The 14,969-nt window shown below is 31.4% G+C and overlaps 1 protein-coding gene and 1 non-coding gene across 2 annotated transcripts; one reads left to right on the forward strand and one right to left on the reverse strand.

Moving 5' to 3' along the window:
* The first annotated feature begins 1,974 nt into the window (after positions 1-1,974).
* Positions 1,975-2,081, forward strand: LOC112101592. The gene has a single exon (XR_002907617.1). It is a non-coding gene; the product is annotated as a small nucleolar RNA R71 (small nucleolar RNA).
* Positions 2,082-6,926: 4,845 nt separating this feature from the next.
* LOC18033578 lies at positions 6,927-11,491 on the reverse strand. Its single transcript, XM_024186673.1, has 9 exons — positions 11,360-11,491; positions 10,832-10,895; positions 9,674-10,045; positions 9,427-9,576; positions 9,132-9,266; positions 8,983-9,039; positions 8,748-8,837; positions 7,985-8,529; positions 6,927-7,614 (listed from the first exon to the last, which is right to left on the reverse strand). The coding sequence occupies exons 1-9, from the start codon at positions 11,489-11,491 to the stop codon at positions 6,997-6,999; spliced, it is 2,163 nt and encodes a 720-aa protein (XP_024042441.1). The 3' UTR covers positions 6,927-6,996.
* Between the last annotated feature and the right edge of the window lie 3,478 nt (positions 11,492-14,969).

Raw genomic sequence — 14,969 nt, forward strand, 5'->3', positions numbered from 1 at the left:
GATGGTAACAATTTTAATTCAAGATTAGGAGGTGATTCAATAGATGGTAAAGTTGTTTTTACTTCCCTATTTGAAAGATTCAAATACTCAATAAATCTGTTATGTTTATCAGATTGCTTTCCTTCCATCAAATCTATCTGGTTTGCTACAACATCTTTTTCTTCAAAGCCTTCAAAGGTAGTAACTTTGTTGATCTCATTACTGTAACATCTGTCAATTCTATCTGCTACAACAAAATTCACAACACTCAAGAAATTACAATCTTCTAACTCATCAGGGTTCTTCATAGCCTCTAATACATTAAATGTGACTTGCTGATTATTCACTCTCATGGTGAGCTCTCCTTTCTGCACATCTATTAGAGTTTTCCTAATTGCTAATAAAGGTCTTCCAAGTATAATGGGTACCTTTTTATCAGCCTCAAAGTCTAGTACAATGAAGTCTACTGGGAAGATGAATTTGTCAACCTTCACCAGTACATCCTCAATTTTTCCTTCAGGATATGCATGAGATCTGTTAGCTAATTGTAGAGTGACTGTGGTTGGCCTGCATTTCCCTACTCCCAACTACTTAAATATAGACAATGGCATCAGATTAATACTAGCTCCCAAGCCACAAAGTGCTCTGCATGTGTACCTAGTTCTAATGGAACATGGTATTGTAAAACTTCCTGGATCCTTCAATTTTGTAGAAATCTTACTTTGGAGCATATGACTGCTTTCCTATGTTAAAGCAACAGTTTCAAATTCTCTTAGCCTTCTCTTTCGTGCTAAGATGTCTTTTAGAAATTTCACATAATTAGGTATTTGTTCCAAAGCTTCCACAAAATGTATGTTGATGTGTAATTGTTTTAGCACTTCCAGGAATTTGCTGAACTGCTTGTCTTGTTTTTGCTTCTAGAATCTCTGTGGGAAATGGGGTGGATGCCTAAACTGTTGGGTAGCTTCAGGAGGTGCCAAACTCTGCTTGTTTGGTTTGTTGTAGGTTGTAGTTACCGGTAGCTTCAGGAGGTGCCTAAACTTCTTTTTCAGAATGTACTGGTTGAGTTCTTTCCATAATTGCTGCAGCTTGGTCTCTGTCACCAGTATCTTGATGGCTGGGTTGTTGTAACATGCTTCCATTTTAGGTGGTTTTTGTAAGGAATTAAGTTCTAACCCTTTTTTCATCACATCAACAAGGATGTCAACATTCTTTCCAGATCTTAAGTTAATTACTTTGCAGCGTTCTTTGCCCTCTCTTCTTGGATCTTATGTGTTGCTAGGTAAGATTTCTTGAGTTCTGCTACTCATTGCTGTGGCAAGTTGTCCCATTTGGTTCTCTAGGTTCCTCAAGGATACAGCTTGACTCTGCACAATTGCTTCATTCTTTGCAATGTATTCCTTAATTAATGCTTCCAGTGAAGTGATTGGATCCTAACTGATATGTTTTTGCCTTTAACTCTACTGATGAAAACCAGGTGGTTGAGTGTTCCTATTTTGTCCATTCAATACTGGAGCATTTCGATTCTGACTGCTCCATGAAAAATTTGGGCGTTACTTCCATCCAGGGTTGTAAGTATTTGAATATGGGTTGTTTTAAGGCTGTCGGTTGAAATTACCCACGTACTTTACTGATACTGGATTTCCAAGACAGTTATCAAAATCATGTTCTTCACCACAATATACGCAAGAAAGTTCAGCAACTTGTTTTACTACTGCTGGAGCAGATGTCATGGCTTTTACTATGTTAGTCAATAAGGTTATTTATGCTGATAAAGTTGTAATTGTATCTATGTTATGTACCCATGCTGCTCCTCTTGCTATTGGTTGCCTGGTTGATGGCCACTGATAATTATTGTTGGCAATTCTCTCCAAAATTTCATAAGCTTCAATGTAAGATTTGGATAACAAAGCTCCATTTGATAAAGCATCCACCATCAATCTTGTACTAGAATTCAACCCATTATAGAAAGTTTCCAATTGTATGCAATAAGAAATGCTATGGCGAGGACACCTTCTGAGCAGTTCTTTGAATCTTTCCCAAGCCCCATACAAACTCTCATCTTCAAGTTGATAGAAAGAAGTAATCTCATTTCGCAATTTTTATTTTTTGTCGGTGGGAAATATTTCATTAAGAATTTATCAGCCAACTCATTCCATGAGGTAATGGAATCAGATAGTAACGAATTTAACCATACTCTTGCTCGATCTCTTAATAAGTAAGGAAAAAACATCAGTCTTAAAGCATCTTGGGTTGCTCCAGCAATCTTGAAAGCATCACTCACTTACAAGAAAAACTTAAGATGGAGGTGAGGATTTTCATTTGGCAATCCATTGAATTGACCCACTGTTTACAACATTTGAAACATTACTAGCTTCAGTTCAAAGTTTGCGGCTTCCACTTCAGGTCTAATTATGTCATGGTGAGTACCTATGTCTAGTTTGTCACAAATCTTAACTTCAAGAATAGCCCTTATGAGATTCAAGATAAACTTAATCCAGGAAACTCAAATTAAGATCAAATATGACTCTAATAATGTCTACTAAGACATGCCCTTTTGCGGCTCTATCTTAACTTGAACAGTTATAATAATAAATACTAAAGTAAAATGTTGCAGTAATGATATAGCAACTTATAAGAACAGTCAAGAACCCATTAGATTGTTTGTCACTCAACTACAAGTAAATCTAGTTCATATTCTGAAAGAGAAAAACAAACATCAACATATTGTTCACGGGATACATTAGATCAATCAAAGAAAGAATAAAGGTATAAGTTAAGAACGACAAGAAGTAAATCCAAATAACTTTGCGGGATTTTTCAATGCTACTGAAGCCGTCCTCTTGAATTATGATCTTCTTCTTCTTTTTCTCTCTAATGTCTTTAATGATAATTCCTTGTCGCTGTTTTTGTGGTGCGCGCCTCCTTTTATAACTAAAAACTAGAGTAAACAAAAGCCTCGGACGTGCATGAGTTAAATTAAGAAACTGCATATCGCAATTTTACAGCTGACCCGCGCTAAGTTTTCTCCCTCAGTGCTCTAGGATTGCTACAACAATGGTTGCTCTGACAACGGGGAGAACACTGCACTATTCTCGGTTGTGCTTAATTTCTTTTGTGGCCATATTCTTTTCTCCTCTTGCTGGTCTAATATCTCAGCATCCCTTCATGAATTATAAACTTCTAAAAACCTACAATTATGCATATGTTTTGAGCACAAATTACTTTAATTCAAGTAAAACTTATTAAGACTCACTAAAATGAATGTTTATGCAAAATATAATAAAAACACCTCATTTACTCTCTAAGTGATCTTGATTTAAGTTTAGAATTGTTGTAATAACTCTCATTTCATAGAGTTATCAAGTATGAATCTAAAACTATGCACAAACATTTTTATTACTTATCTATTATAATTGGTTATTAATATAAACTGTTTGTGGACTTAATATAATGTATAATTTAATTTTTGGTTCATACGAATTTATGCTTGAATTTCATATATAGGAATGCATAAATTTAAATGAAATAATTCATAATTTCGTTCAGTATAAATTTAGAATCTGTGATAGAAAAAATTAATCATAAAATAAGTCATAAAAAATTAATGACATCAAATATCAATTACAAATTCTGTCACAAACATAGTATTTTACCCGCTAAAATTATCCATAGGATAATTCACGCGCACAAATTAATTTTCCCGCCAAATTTTCAAAATTAAAAAGAATTCACATTTCTCGCCAAAAAATTAAATAATTTATTCTTTTTTTTCCATGACTAACATATGACATTTAAACGCTATCATAAGTTGATGACATACATTTTTCCTATCATAAAAGAGTGACAAGTACATAGATGATAGATAATTTCATTGTCATCTACCCCCCCTTATAATAATTTTTTTCTGTCATCTATTGTCAGTTTTCTTGTAATGACTCAAGATTAAGGTTGATTAACCTATTAAAGCATTTTTGAATTATGATTAATAATATTAAACTAGATCATAATTTACAATAGTTTTGCTCAGTATATATTTCACATATATACTAATTAATCTACTCGAAGTCTTTTTCATTGATTAAGATAATACCAATCACTATAGAAGTAGAGAAGGTATAGCCTTATACGTATAATGAAGTGCCCATTTCATTAATAATTGTTAATGATCTTTTATTTATAAAGAAATTATAATTTATATCTTCATGAATTGATACCTGTTCCCAATATAAATAAATCACATACTTTATAAACAAAGGTTAAGATTACATGTTCAAAATAATTAATGAATACATAAATTTTATTAAATTTAAAAGACGTTATTTTTTATCACACATGCGTTAGGACACCACAATATCGATGAGTTTAATACCTTTAGGGGGTGTTTGGTACCCCTCATTACATGGGATTGCATTGCATTAGCAATGCAGCCCCATGTTTGGGGTACCAAATGGTTGATGCACCCTAATGCAGCCATTGGACGCATTAGCTAATGCGTCCAGTTACTGCATTAGCTTTAGCTTCCTCTTTTTTTTTTTACTTTGTAATAATAATAAATTAATATAATTTTTAATTTAATATTATATTTAGGGATGGCAATTGTACCCGCAAATCCGCAAACCCGCCCAAACCCACCCGCCAAAACCCGCCCGTTGCGGGTAATTTTATCCGTTGCGGGCGGGTTTAGTATTATAAATTAAAACCCGCATATGGATGCGGGTGGGTTTGGTATTAACCTTATACCCGGTGGATACCCGCATGGATATCCACCAAACCCGCAATAATTTTTTTCAAATATTTTTAATTTAATTTAAATATAAAAATATATAAAGAAAATAATGTAATTAATCAAATTACCAAATAGCAAAAGGCTCAAAGTTGTGTATGTGTGTATATGGCTCATCTCTTATTCTAAAGTCATAACCTAAAGAAAACTAAAGGCATTTCCCTTCGAATTAGTATTTGAAAATATTAATCTTAATTATTATTTTAGGCATTGTGTTAGATGGGTGCTTATGGTGGTGAATAAAATAAATATATTCTCTTTGATCTTGTTTTAAATGATAATATGAAATGTAATTATTATTTTTAGATATTAGTTTGTGTTTTTTAAATAGATTTGTATAATTTATACTTAAATTTGAGAATTTGTGTTGAATTGATGTGGAAATTTTAATTTTTCATTTACATTGTTTAAATATAAAATTGAATATGTTATATGGAACTTGAGGTTATTATTATAAATTTATATATTAAATATTTGTGATTTTAAATACGGAAACCCGCAAAAAATCCGCCGGATACCATTGCGGGTTTGGTAATTGTTAAAACCCGCTGCGGGTGGGTTTTTTTAAAAAAATTAAAACCCGCTGCGGGTTGCGGGTGGGTTTGGTAATTTAAATTTTGTGCGGGTTTGGGTTTGGTAATGACAAACCCGCTGCGGGCGGTGCCCATTGCCATCCCTAATTATATTATATAATATTATTTTTACATTATAATTTTAATATAAATTAATAAATTTATTGTTTAATAATATAATATTTTATTTTATTTTTTATTATAGTAAATGTACAACTAAATAATGTATTATTTAATTATATTATATACAACTAAATAGTGTATTATTTAATTATATTATATTGATTAATATGTAAAATTATATTAATTAATATATATAATTGATTAATTTTTAATAAGTTAATATAACTAATAATAAATACTTAAATAATATAATATTACATTATTTAATTATATTACAATAATTAAACTAGTTATTTTTAAATAATTTAATATAACTAATAATAAATATCTAAATATGAATAATATTAATTAAAAATTAATAAAATATATAATTATTAGATTGTTTAGCACAATTCATTAGTATTTTCTAAATCTATAATTTAAATTAGTCACACAAAAATTAATACAATACAGTGCAATATCAAATATAATATAATTAAAAATTAATATAATATAGTGTAGTACCAAATATTGTACAATATTATTATAATACATTACTAATACAATACAGTATAATGCAATACACCTGCATTAAAATAATGCAATACAATATAATACAATACAATGTGCCAAACGCACCCTTAATGAATTTAAATGTATTGACACTTATTAGAATTTTGGAGCTAAGTGGATCAATTGCAAATAAAAAATCTTTTAGGATGGAAAAAAAAATGTGGTTGGAATCCCCTTTTACGAAGGTTGCTTCAGAACTTTTGTTATATTTGCGTAATATTTAAGAAAAGTTAGACATTACATAACAAAAATGAATTAAAATCACCTCCAAACTCCATTTTACTTTCTGTCCCTTCCTTCATTTTTTTAAATTTTACTTTATAACAAATTTGATTTTGCATAATATTTTTTTAATCTACATATCGCGGAATAAATTTGTTAGGTGTTATGTGATGAAAGTGTTGATCAAAACAACAAGTAAATTGATGGAGTAATAAAGATACTTTAGCGGTGAATTAATTAAAAAATCTTTTAGGATGGAAAAAAAAATGTGGTTGGAATCCCCTTTTACGAAGGTTGCTTCAGAACTTTTGTTATATTTGCGTAATATTTAAGAAAAGTTAAGACATTACATAACAAAAATGAATTAAAATCACCTCCAAACTCCATTTTACTTTCTGTCCCTTCCTTCATTTTTTTAAATTTTACTTTATAACAAATTTGATTTTGCATAATATTTTTTTAATCTACATATCGCGGAATAAATTTGTTAGGTGTTATGTGATGAAAGTGTTGATCAAAACAACAAGTAAATTGATGGAGTAATAAAGATACTTTAGCGGTGAATTAATTAAAAAAATGGAAGGAAATTAACTAGAAGAACCAGGTACTTAAAACGGCTATGGTATTGAAGTTTAAAAATGAAATACGGCAATCACGAACATACCTTCATCAATTGCAACAATAACATTAATTTTTATGTAAATCATACCACTCCAAACCAAACAACTATATTAGGCCAAATAAAATCAGCAACTTAATTAATCATAAGCCACTTAGCAAATAAAATCGCCATGGCCGAGGAACCATTGCGAGGATGGCCACCATACGATCGACGTAAAGAGGAAGGTAAGCAAGGGCAAAAAATGTCACCGGCAACCATGCTGCAGCGTATATAGGATATGCTGCTGATCTGAACTCATTGGTTAATAGAAAGGAATGCCCTGAACAGAATGAGACCAAAATAGCTACAATTGATGTGATGAGCATCGTTAAACCAAGCAGAAGCTCTCTTGGCAAAGCCATGGCAAAATCATTTTCTTGGTAACGAAAGGTGAGAATTTTAAGAAAAATAACCAGGACTGTGACCGAGGAGGATAGAGCAATAAGTGATGAGATGGCAAATTTGTTGAATACAGGCTTATTTTCAAGGATTGGTTTACCACTCCCTTGGTCGACGCCGCCTGGCACGGCTGCTGAAGTTGCGAATGCTACGGTTGCTATGAATGCTGCCAGGACGGAGCATGATTCGGAGGTTTTGGTCAGCCATTCCCTGCCTTCTTGCACAAGGTCACGGTGCGCTTCTGTGAAGACTTCGTCCGGAGTTTTTCCTTTATCGTTGTATCGAGTGGAGAAATTACGTTTCGTGGTCGCCTTGACAAACTGCATGCGTTAGCAGAAAAAATATAGAGTGATTGAGATTTAATTATTTTTACATTCTTTTTAATTTTTTTTATCACTGCAAATATCAATCTCATTCTGTATTTTGTTCAAGAGATAGAGCATTGACAAACTTCTGAAAAAAGCAGTGAAAAATTGGGCCGAAATCAATTATCACTGTTTTAGAGAGTAGTCTGTCTCTTTAATATTCTTTGTTCATTTATGAACGTGTATGATTGAGATTTAATTACTTGTAAATTCTTTTTTAATCACCATCATTCTTAATTTTTTTTTTGCATTTTACTTAGCAGAACAAAGCTCATATAAGGAGAAAATCCTGCTATGAAGAGAACAGTTTGCCTAGCGTACACACCTGAAACCACGAGATTTCCCAGTGCATCTGTAATGCAGCTCCAAGAGTATGCCAGGGTCGATGGTCTCCATACGTAGCAGCAAGATGCAATGGACTGTTTACTAGGTTGTCTACTTGCCAGAAAATGGTTTCTCCCAATTCTTCACGACTGCGCAAGAGATTGTAGACATGGGTTTGCCTGTTCTCAATGGCCAAGAGAAGAACATTTTTCTCGCCTGGATCCAAGTACCAGATGGCCACTGGAAATGTATCTAAGATTTTTTTCACCATCTCTGTCACTCCCATCTTTGCTGCGACCAATATCGGTGTCTCCTTTTGCCTTGATCGTCGAGCATTCTTCTTCTTATATGTGTTTGGATCAGGTGGAGTTTCTCGAGCTGTGAAAGCATTTACATCTTGTCCAAATGTTGAAATTCGAGGCTCTCGACCATTATATACGTACTTGTACACATGAGGATTACGGTCATCAACTAGTTCGTCCAAAACCTGAATAGCCCATGTGTGTGTCTCCTTCTTCTCTCTGACATTCTTAATCCCCCGAATTCCTGCATATATAGCATACCATATTACGTTTAATTCAATTGCTGTAGCATACATCACAAAGAAATCGTTGGTAGCAATTGTATGAAGAGCAATGATATTCAGATATGAAATTTTGACAGAACGCTCGCAGAAACAAGGTAAAACTGGCACCGGTTGTACCTTGTTTCTGTCAATGCTCTGTCAGTACTCAGACTCTTTGGCATTTTCATGTAATTCTCACCTTGTACAAGATCAATAATGCCTTTGAGAAAACATTTTACGTAATCGGGCGGAAATAATTGATCTTCTTTGCGATCTTTCTTTGATTTATCTATTCATAAATAGTCACAAGAACAACTATAGATCAGGTTCAAACGCGGGGAATTCAAACATAGATTTCGCAGAGTACACATGTGACAATTTATAGGAGCTACCCACTTACCGTCTTTTGAGCTTAAGTAATTAATGCTTCTTACCTTGAGGTGTGCTACTCTTAGGTTGATGATTTTCTTCATCATCTGCCTCACCCTCTCCTATTGCCGGGAAAACAAATGAAATGGTTATCAAAATTTCAATTTTTAAATACAAAAATATGTAATGTTTCGAATTAAAGCAGTTGAAGTACTCTTGGTCTGCTTGAAGCAGTTGATGCATTTGTCCCGGTTTTGTTGAAACTTGAGGCCATTATTGGATCTGGAATTATTTGAACAAGCGTCATGATTATGTTTCTCCTCCTTGATCAGCTTGTCGATGGTTACACCTTTACAGCCAAAATTGATCTATTTTAGAATAACAATAGAAATTGCTGTAACTAAATCTCAACGATACACTGCTATAAATGCATGCATGACAGAAGATTATTAAAAGACTAGGATAAAAAATATCAGCTCTAGATTCAGATTCCTTGAATATATGCTTACACTTGTAGACGAAACTTTCAAGCCAACCAAGGCCACTACCGCTCTTGAACACATGAGGCTTGCTGGCTAGAATATGAAGAGGAGTTAATCCATTTTCATTAACAGAGTATACAAGATCCGGATAGTAACATATAATCTGAAACGCCAAACCTGCAAGAACAAAAAGAAGAAGATGAAGAAGAAGAAGAAGATTAAAAAACATTTAATGCAATGTTAGAAGTCACTGAAGGAAATTAATGTTACATACTGAAATGTTCTCCAAATATGGCAGCGTGCAGAATGGTGTCCCCATTATTTTTTCTAAAAGTAGCTGCCCTGCTGTCATTCTTATTTTTGTCACCCTTACTCTCTGTATCAAGTAAATGGAGGCAAAGAAATGCGTCTTTCTGGCCTTCAAGAGCCGCCAAGAAAAGAGGAGTCTCACCCTCATGGTTGCGAACAGCGACAAGTTTAGGATCTTTCGAGGCCATACAATGGCACATTACTTCATTGCCGAGAGCGGCAGCAAGATGAAGAGCAGTGTTGCCTTTCCTATTTTGCAATTTTAGGACATCTGATGGATTTTCTCCCATGCTTCTCACTAGCCTCAGCACAATGTCACTTAGTTCAGCGACCACAGCTAAATGCAAAGTGTTGTGAAAATTTTAATATACTCGCAAGCGCACGAATCTAGAAATAGAATAGTGGTAACGAGGTCGATCCCACAGGGATTGTTATAAATTGAAAAGTCTAATTTAAATCTAAAATTAATATTAATTCTAACCTAGTTGAGCAAATTGAGTTTTAAGAGAAATTAAACTAATTAAACTAAGAAAATAATTAAAGCAAATGAGAATTCAATGAGATAAAAATTACCAAGGTTTTGGAATCCACCACTATTCAACTAGTAATTATCTAATTATTAATTAATCCCCAATTTTAGAGTGACAACTCGAAATCAATCTATGTCATCTCATGGATATAACAATTAAGCCCAAGTAATTAAATCTAATGTAGGTTCTTTTTCTGCTTAATAATATGACATCCAAGAATCTCATGTAAACATATTGAATAACAAAGAGTCAAAGTTTTCATAAGCACTCTATGTAAACAATTTAATGAAAGACATAAAATCAAAGATAATCATGTATAAACTTTATAGATCCAAGCATAGAATTAATTGAATATTAATCCTAACAATCAATAATGCATGACAGAATTGATGAAAATATTTTAATAACATCCAATTAATCATGTGAAATAAAAACCATAATCATTAAAGAACATATATAGGGAATTAATTAAATAAAAAGAGATAATTATTTCATTGAATAGGGTTTCATCCTTAACCTCAGTATAAGAAAATTAGCTAGACATACTTGAATTGAGAGCAACACAAAAAATAAAATCAGCCATGAAGCCGAACTGCTGCACTCGTCCTTTTCTCCCCTCTTCTGCCTTGCGTTTGCACTCCCTTCTGGCAGCTCTCCCTTTGCAAAAGCCAAAGTTCGGCTTTTATATCTTTAATCCCTAGCCGAATCCTTGTCAAATAATGATAGCTAGTGAATTGCTCACACAAGCTAAAATCAGCCCACTCTTGCAAAGCCTAATTAGAATTCCTTTTATCCTTCATGTGCTGGCAAAGCTTTTAACTTTGGCTTTATCACGTGTACTCCAAAAAGAATTTTCATTCCTTTTCCACTCATGAAAGTCAAGTGCGGGTTCCTTTCTATTGCTTTCCACCCCTTTTATCTTCTTTGTCTGCACGTGCATGGAAATTGAATTTCTTTATGCTCTTTCTATCCATAATCTCTAATTAATTCCCTATGCAATAAAACAATACAATTAATTAAAAATAACAAATAAATATAACTAACAATTATTTAATTAATGGTAAAATATGTATGTATTATATGCTCATCACAAAGCTGTCTTTTGACGTTGTGATTTTGACCTTTTGAATCTGGGGATAGTCCTCATAGGCCTTCACAACGTCTTGCCATTGGCCTTTCATGGTATTTTGGAACAATTTATCAATATCCTCCTCCATTGGTGAAGGCTCTTCTATGTCGATATCCTCCTCCATTTGTGAAGTCACTTCGATATCCGTAGGTAATAGGCTGTCAATATAAATAACTCATAGACCTTGGAAATGAATCTACTTGCAGCACCACTTCACCCCAATTATCATAACTTCTATATCTGACTTGGGTAATGTATTCTCCTTAAATCATCCGCAGATATTTTTCTTCTATATTTTTTGAAGTAAATTAGACTTGGATTATAATATAAAATTTAGTTTTGCTTTTTTAGATAGTTTGTTTTTTATGCTTTTAGTTATATTAATTTTGTCTTGTCTTTCCATTTTGGTAGAGTTATAAATTTTTTTTAATAATATCTTTGAATATAATAACTAAATATTAACTTTATAATTTTTAATAAATAGAAATATAATATAAATAATGTAATCATCTAGTAGACTAATAGTGTTAAAATATATTCATATTTAAATATGTAATATTATATTTATTGAAGTAATATATTTATATTTATTGTAGAGATTTTAAATAAATATTTTGGTTAAATACATTTTACAATTAAAAAATATCTCATGTAATAATAAATGTTGAAATTATTATTTTACATAATATTAAAAAATAATTTAAATTTTAATACATGTATCTAAACTTATGCTTCTATTTATTATAAAATTTACTTTAATATAATAAAAGATGTTTAATAGATTGTAAAATATTAAAATAATTTTAAATATTTAAATTATTTTAAAGTCTATATATTATTACACTAATTTTTAATATAATATTTTAAATTTATCATAAAACATTGAAGCCAACTTTTTTTGGATAATAGAACCAAATTGTATTATGGTAAAAAAGAAGGTCTTGGTGTCCCTTTATGAAAAATTGTGGGGTTTCACCATTATTCCTCCAAATCTTAGGAGTGTAGATGTTTTTTTTTTCATTATATATATATATATAGATAGAAATATTTCAATCCAAAATTTTAAAGGCCGGGAACGTTGAGGAAAATACATAAACCATGCGGTTTAAGTGATTCAAGTTGCAAACTTTTAAAACCTCGCAGTTTTAAAGTTGTTCCGGACTTTTCCCGCACTTTAAGATCCCGGACTAAAAAACTAATAGATAGATATATAGATATTTTAACCATTGATTAAAATGCTCTCTCGATTTGAGCTCTCTTATGTTTTTTAATTAACAGTCTTATGTCTTATGTAATATAGTAATAGTATGTGGATAACATTTAATTTTCTTATTTTTTTATTTATTAACTTCCAATCATAAATTTTTGCTCATAAAAATTTCAAACCAACAAAAAATATTTTTAATTAATTATTTTTTAATTAAAAAAATCATTTTTTCATAAGATTGTATTAATGTAATGCTTTCACCTTAGAAGAATAATAAAGATGGGAAGTGAAAGAAAGCTAAGTAAAAGAAAGAATAAATATTGATATGCTCCAAGTCATACCTTTTCTTTATTCTCTCTATATACTTTCTTAAAAACTTCAATTAAAAATATTCTTTCAACCATATACTTTCTTCTCCATGGAGGGAATTCATTTCTTCTCCCTCTTGCTGCTTGCTTTACTAAAGACAACTATAATCTTTTTCTTTTATTTAGTAACATTGCAATATCAAAAGAAAGAATATTTAAAAGAAAAAATGCCTAAATGAAATTAAAGATGCCTAGCATGTACTACTAGTTTCTAACTCACTTTGATTATCGAGTAATCTAAATCATTTGTTGTCTACTTGTTCATGCATATTGTCTGGGGACAATTTACAGAATAATATTGAAAACACAGGCTAGTATTGCCAAATTTTGAAGAGAAGTGAAGAATGGGGTACAATGTTCTGATTCTCTAATTATTTTATTTGAATTAATTCCATAATTCAAATTTAATGCAAGATTAATTATATGGACATGTATGGGTTTTTTTAGAATGAATGTACATGCATCCATTTTACTTGAAAGCATCTTTCCCCAGGAATCATTCACAAACATACAAATGGTAAAAATTTATATCTACTTAAATTGCATACCCAAAATAATACCGTATAATATTAGTTAAATTAAATGAATTATCTTGAAATTCACTGTTCATAGTTTGCCTCTTTCAGCACAAAAAATATTCTCAATTAATTCACCTAATTTATTCTAATAAATACCTTAACTAAATAAATTTCTAGTATAAAGGAATAAAATAAATACAATATTATTGACACAATGACGCTAATAATAAAAACTCTAATACAAAATAAATTAATATGACTAAGCAATTAAATTAATTGACATGCATACAGTTTTAGTTTGTTAGGTTTATTTGTACTGTCATCTCATGGTAACAACGAAGTCTTCAGTATTGTATCGAAGAATTCTTTACGTGAATGATAGATTATTCTAAATTCGACAGCTTCTCTTACTTTCTCGACATTTTTTCCCGTATTTACTTTCAAAGGAATGTCCTTTAGCAGATCCGCCGCCAAAGTGCCATCAAGAATTCTTTAACCAACTCTAGGAAGTTCAAGAGGAGGCGAAAGCTAGTTTCAAACGAATGAAAGTATTATCACCTTTATTTTTGAATCGCTTTGCGAAAGCTGGTATACAAGTTCGATAAACTCAATACTCTCAATTTCTTCGATTATCAATAAATTTTAGAACTGAATCAGCAGACCTATGAAGTGGCCAGTTACATTGTGTCAATCGATAAAATCTATACAGCTCTAGTTAGCTTCATGCACAAATTGATTGGTTAACTCTTGAGTGTAATTGCTGTTGTTCTTTTGAGTTTGATTGTTAACATTTCTTGGCTTATATATTAGATCGAAAAAAGTTCTCATGTGGGGCAATAAATTTGAGACCTTGACAGTGGATGAGGTTAGAAGAAGAAAACTTAAGGGTTTGCGTGGATGAGGTTAGAAGAAGAAAACCAAAGGTTTGCAAAAAATCGCCTGTCATTAATTATTTTCTTAAACATTAAACTTGACTCAAATTAAAATAGAAAATATAAAAAAAAAAGTCATAAGTTGTAATCAAAATATTAATTATCCTATATCATGTAGGTTTTACCAAAACATTTTTTGTCTTTTAATGGTTTTGTGCAATTTTGTGTGCAAATAACATCGCTTTTTCATTTTTATCCATGCTTTGAGAGAAAAGCCCCATCACATACATTCCACATCAAACTATTCTGGTGATCTTATTTTAATAATTAGGAATTCACATGCTTATATTGAAATAGAGCAACCTAAATCAAATATTGCTTAACCGTGAGCTTAACAACAGAATTTTGGGTCCTAATTCTATTATTGAACAACTAAGCGTGCGTTTGGTAACATTTTTTATTGGATATTTTCTATTTTCCAAGAATGAAAAACACAAAAACATATTTGGTAAGGCCATTTTCTAACCGTTACTAAAAAATTTGTAGAACAAGATATTTTTGTTCTTTTAAGTTTTGTGAAGAAAAGCATTCTTGAATTTGTACTCAAAATTGGAGAACAAAACAAAATAAGCAAGGG

Source organism: Citrus clementina, unplaced genomic scaffold (assembly GCF_000493195.1).
Source record: "Citrus clementina cultivar Clemenules unplaced genomic scaffold, Citrus_clementina_v1.0 scaffold_9, whole genome shotgun sequence".
NCBI classification, from domain to species: domain Eukaryota; kingdom Viridiplantae; phylum Streptophyta; class Magnoliopsida; order Sapindales; family Rutaceae; genus Citrus; species Citrus x clementina.

What these genes read in the sequence shown, in the direction of transcription:
- LOC18033578 (XM_024186673.1), bottom strand. Translation starts at nt 11,491, where the DNA reads ATGGAGGAGGATATCGACATAGAAGAGCCTTCACCAATGGAGGAGGAT. An exon ending in ACTATCCCCAGATTCAAAAG is followed by an intron (nt 10,896 to 11,359) that starts GTCAAAATCACA and finishes GCTTTTGCAAAG; the next exon opens with GGAGAGCTGCCAGAAGGGAG. An exon ending in CTGCTTCAAGCAGACCAAGA is followed by an intron (nt 9,040 to 9,131) that starts GTACTTCAACTG and finishes TCCCGGCAATAG; the next exon opens with GAGAGGGTGAGGCAGATGAT.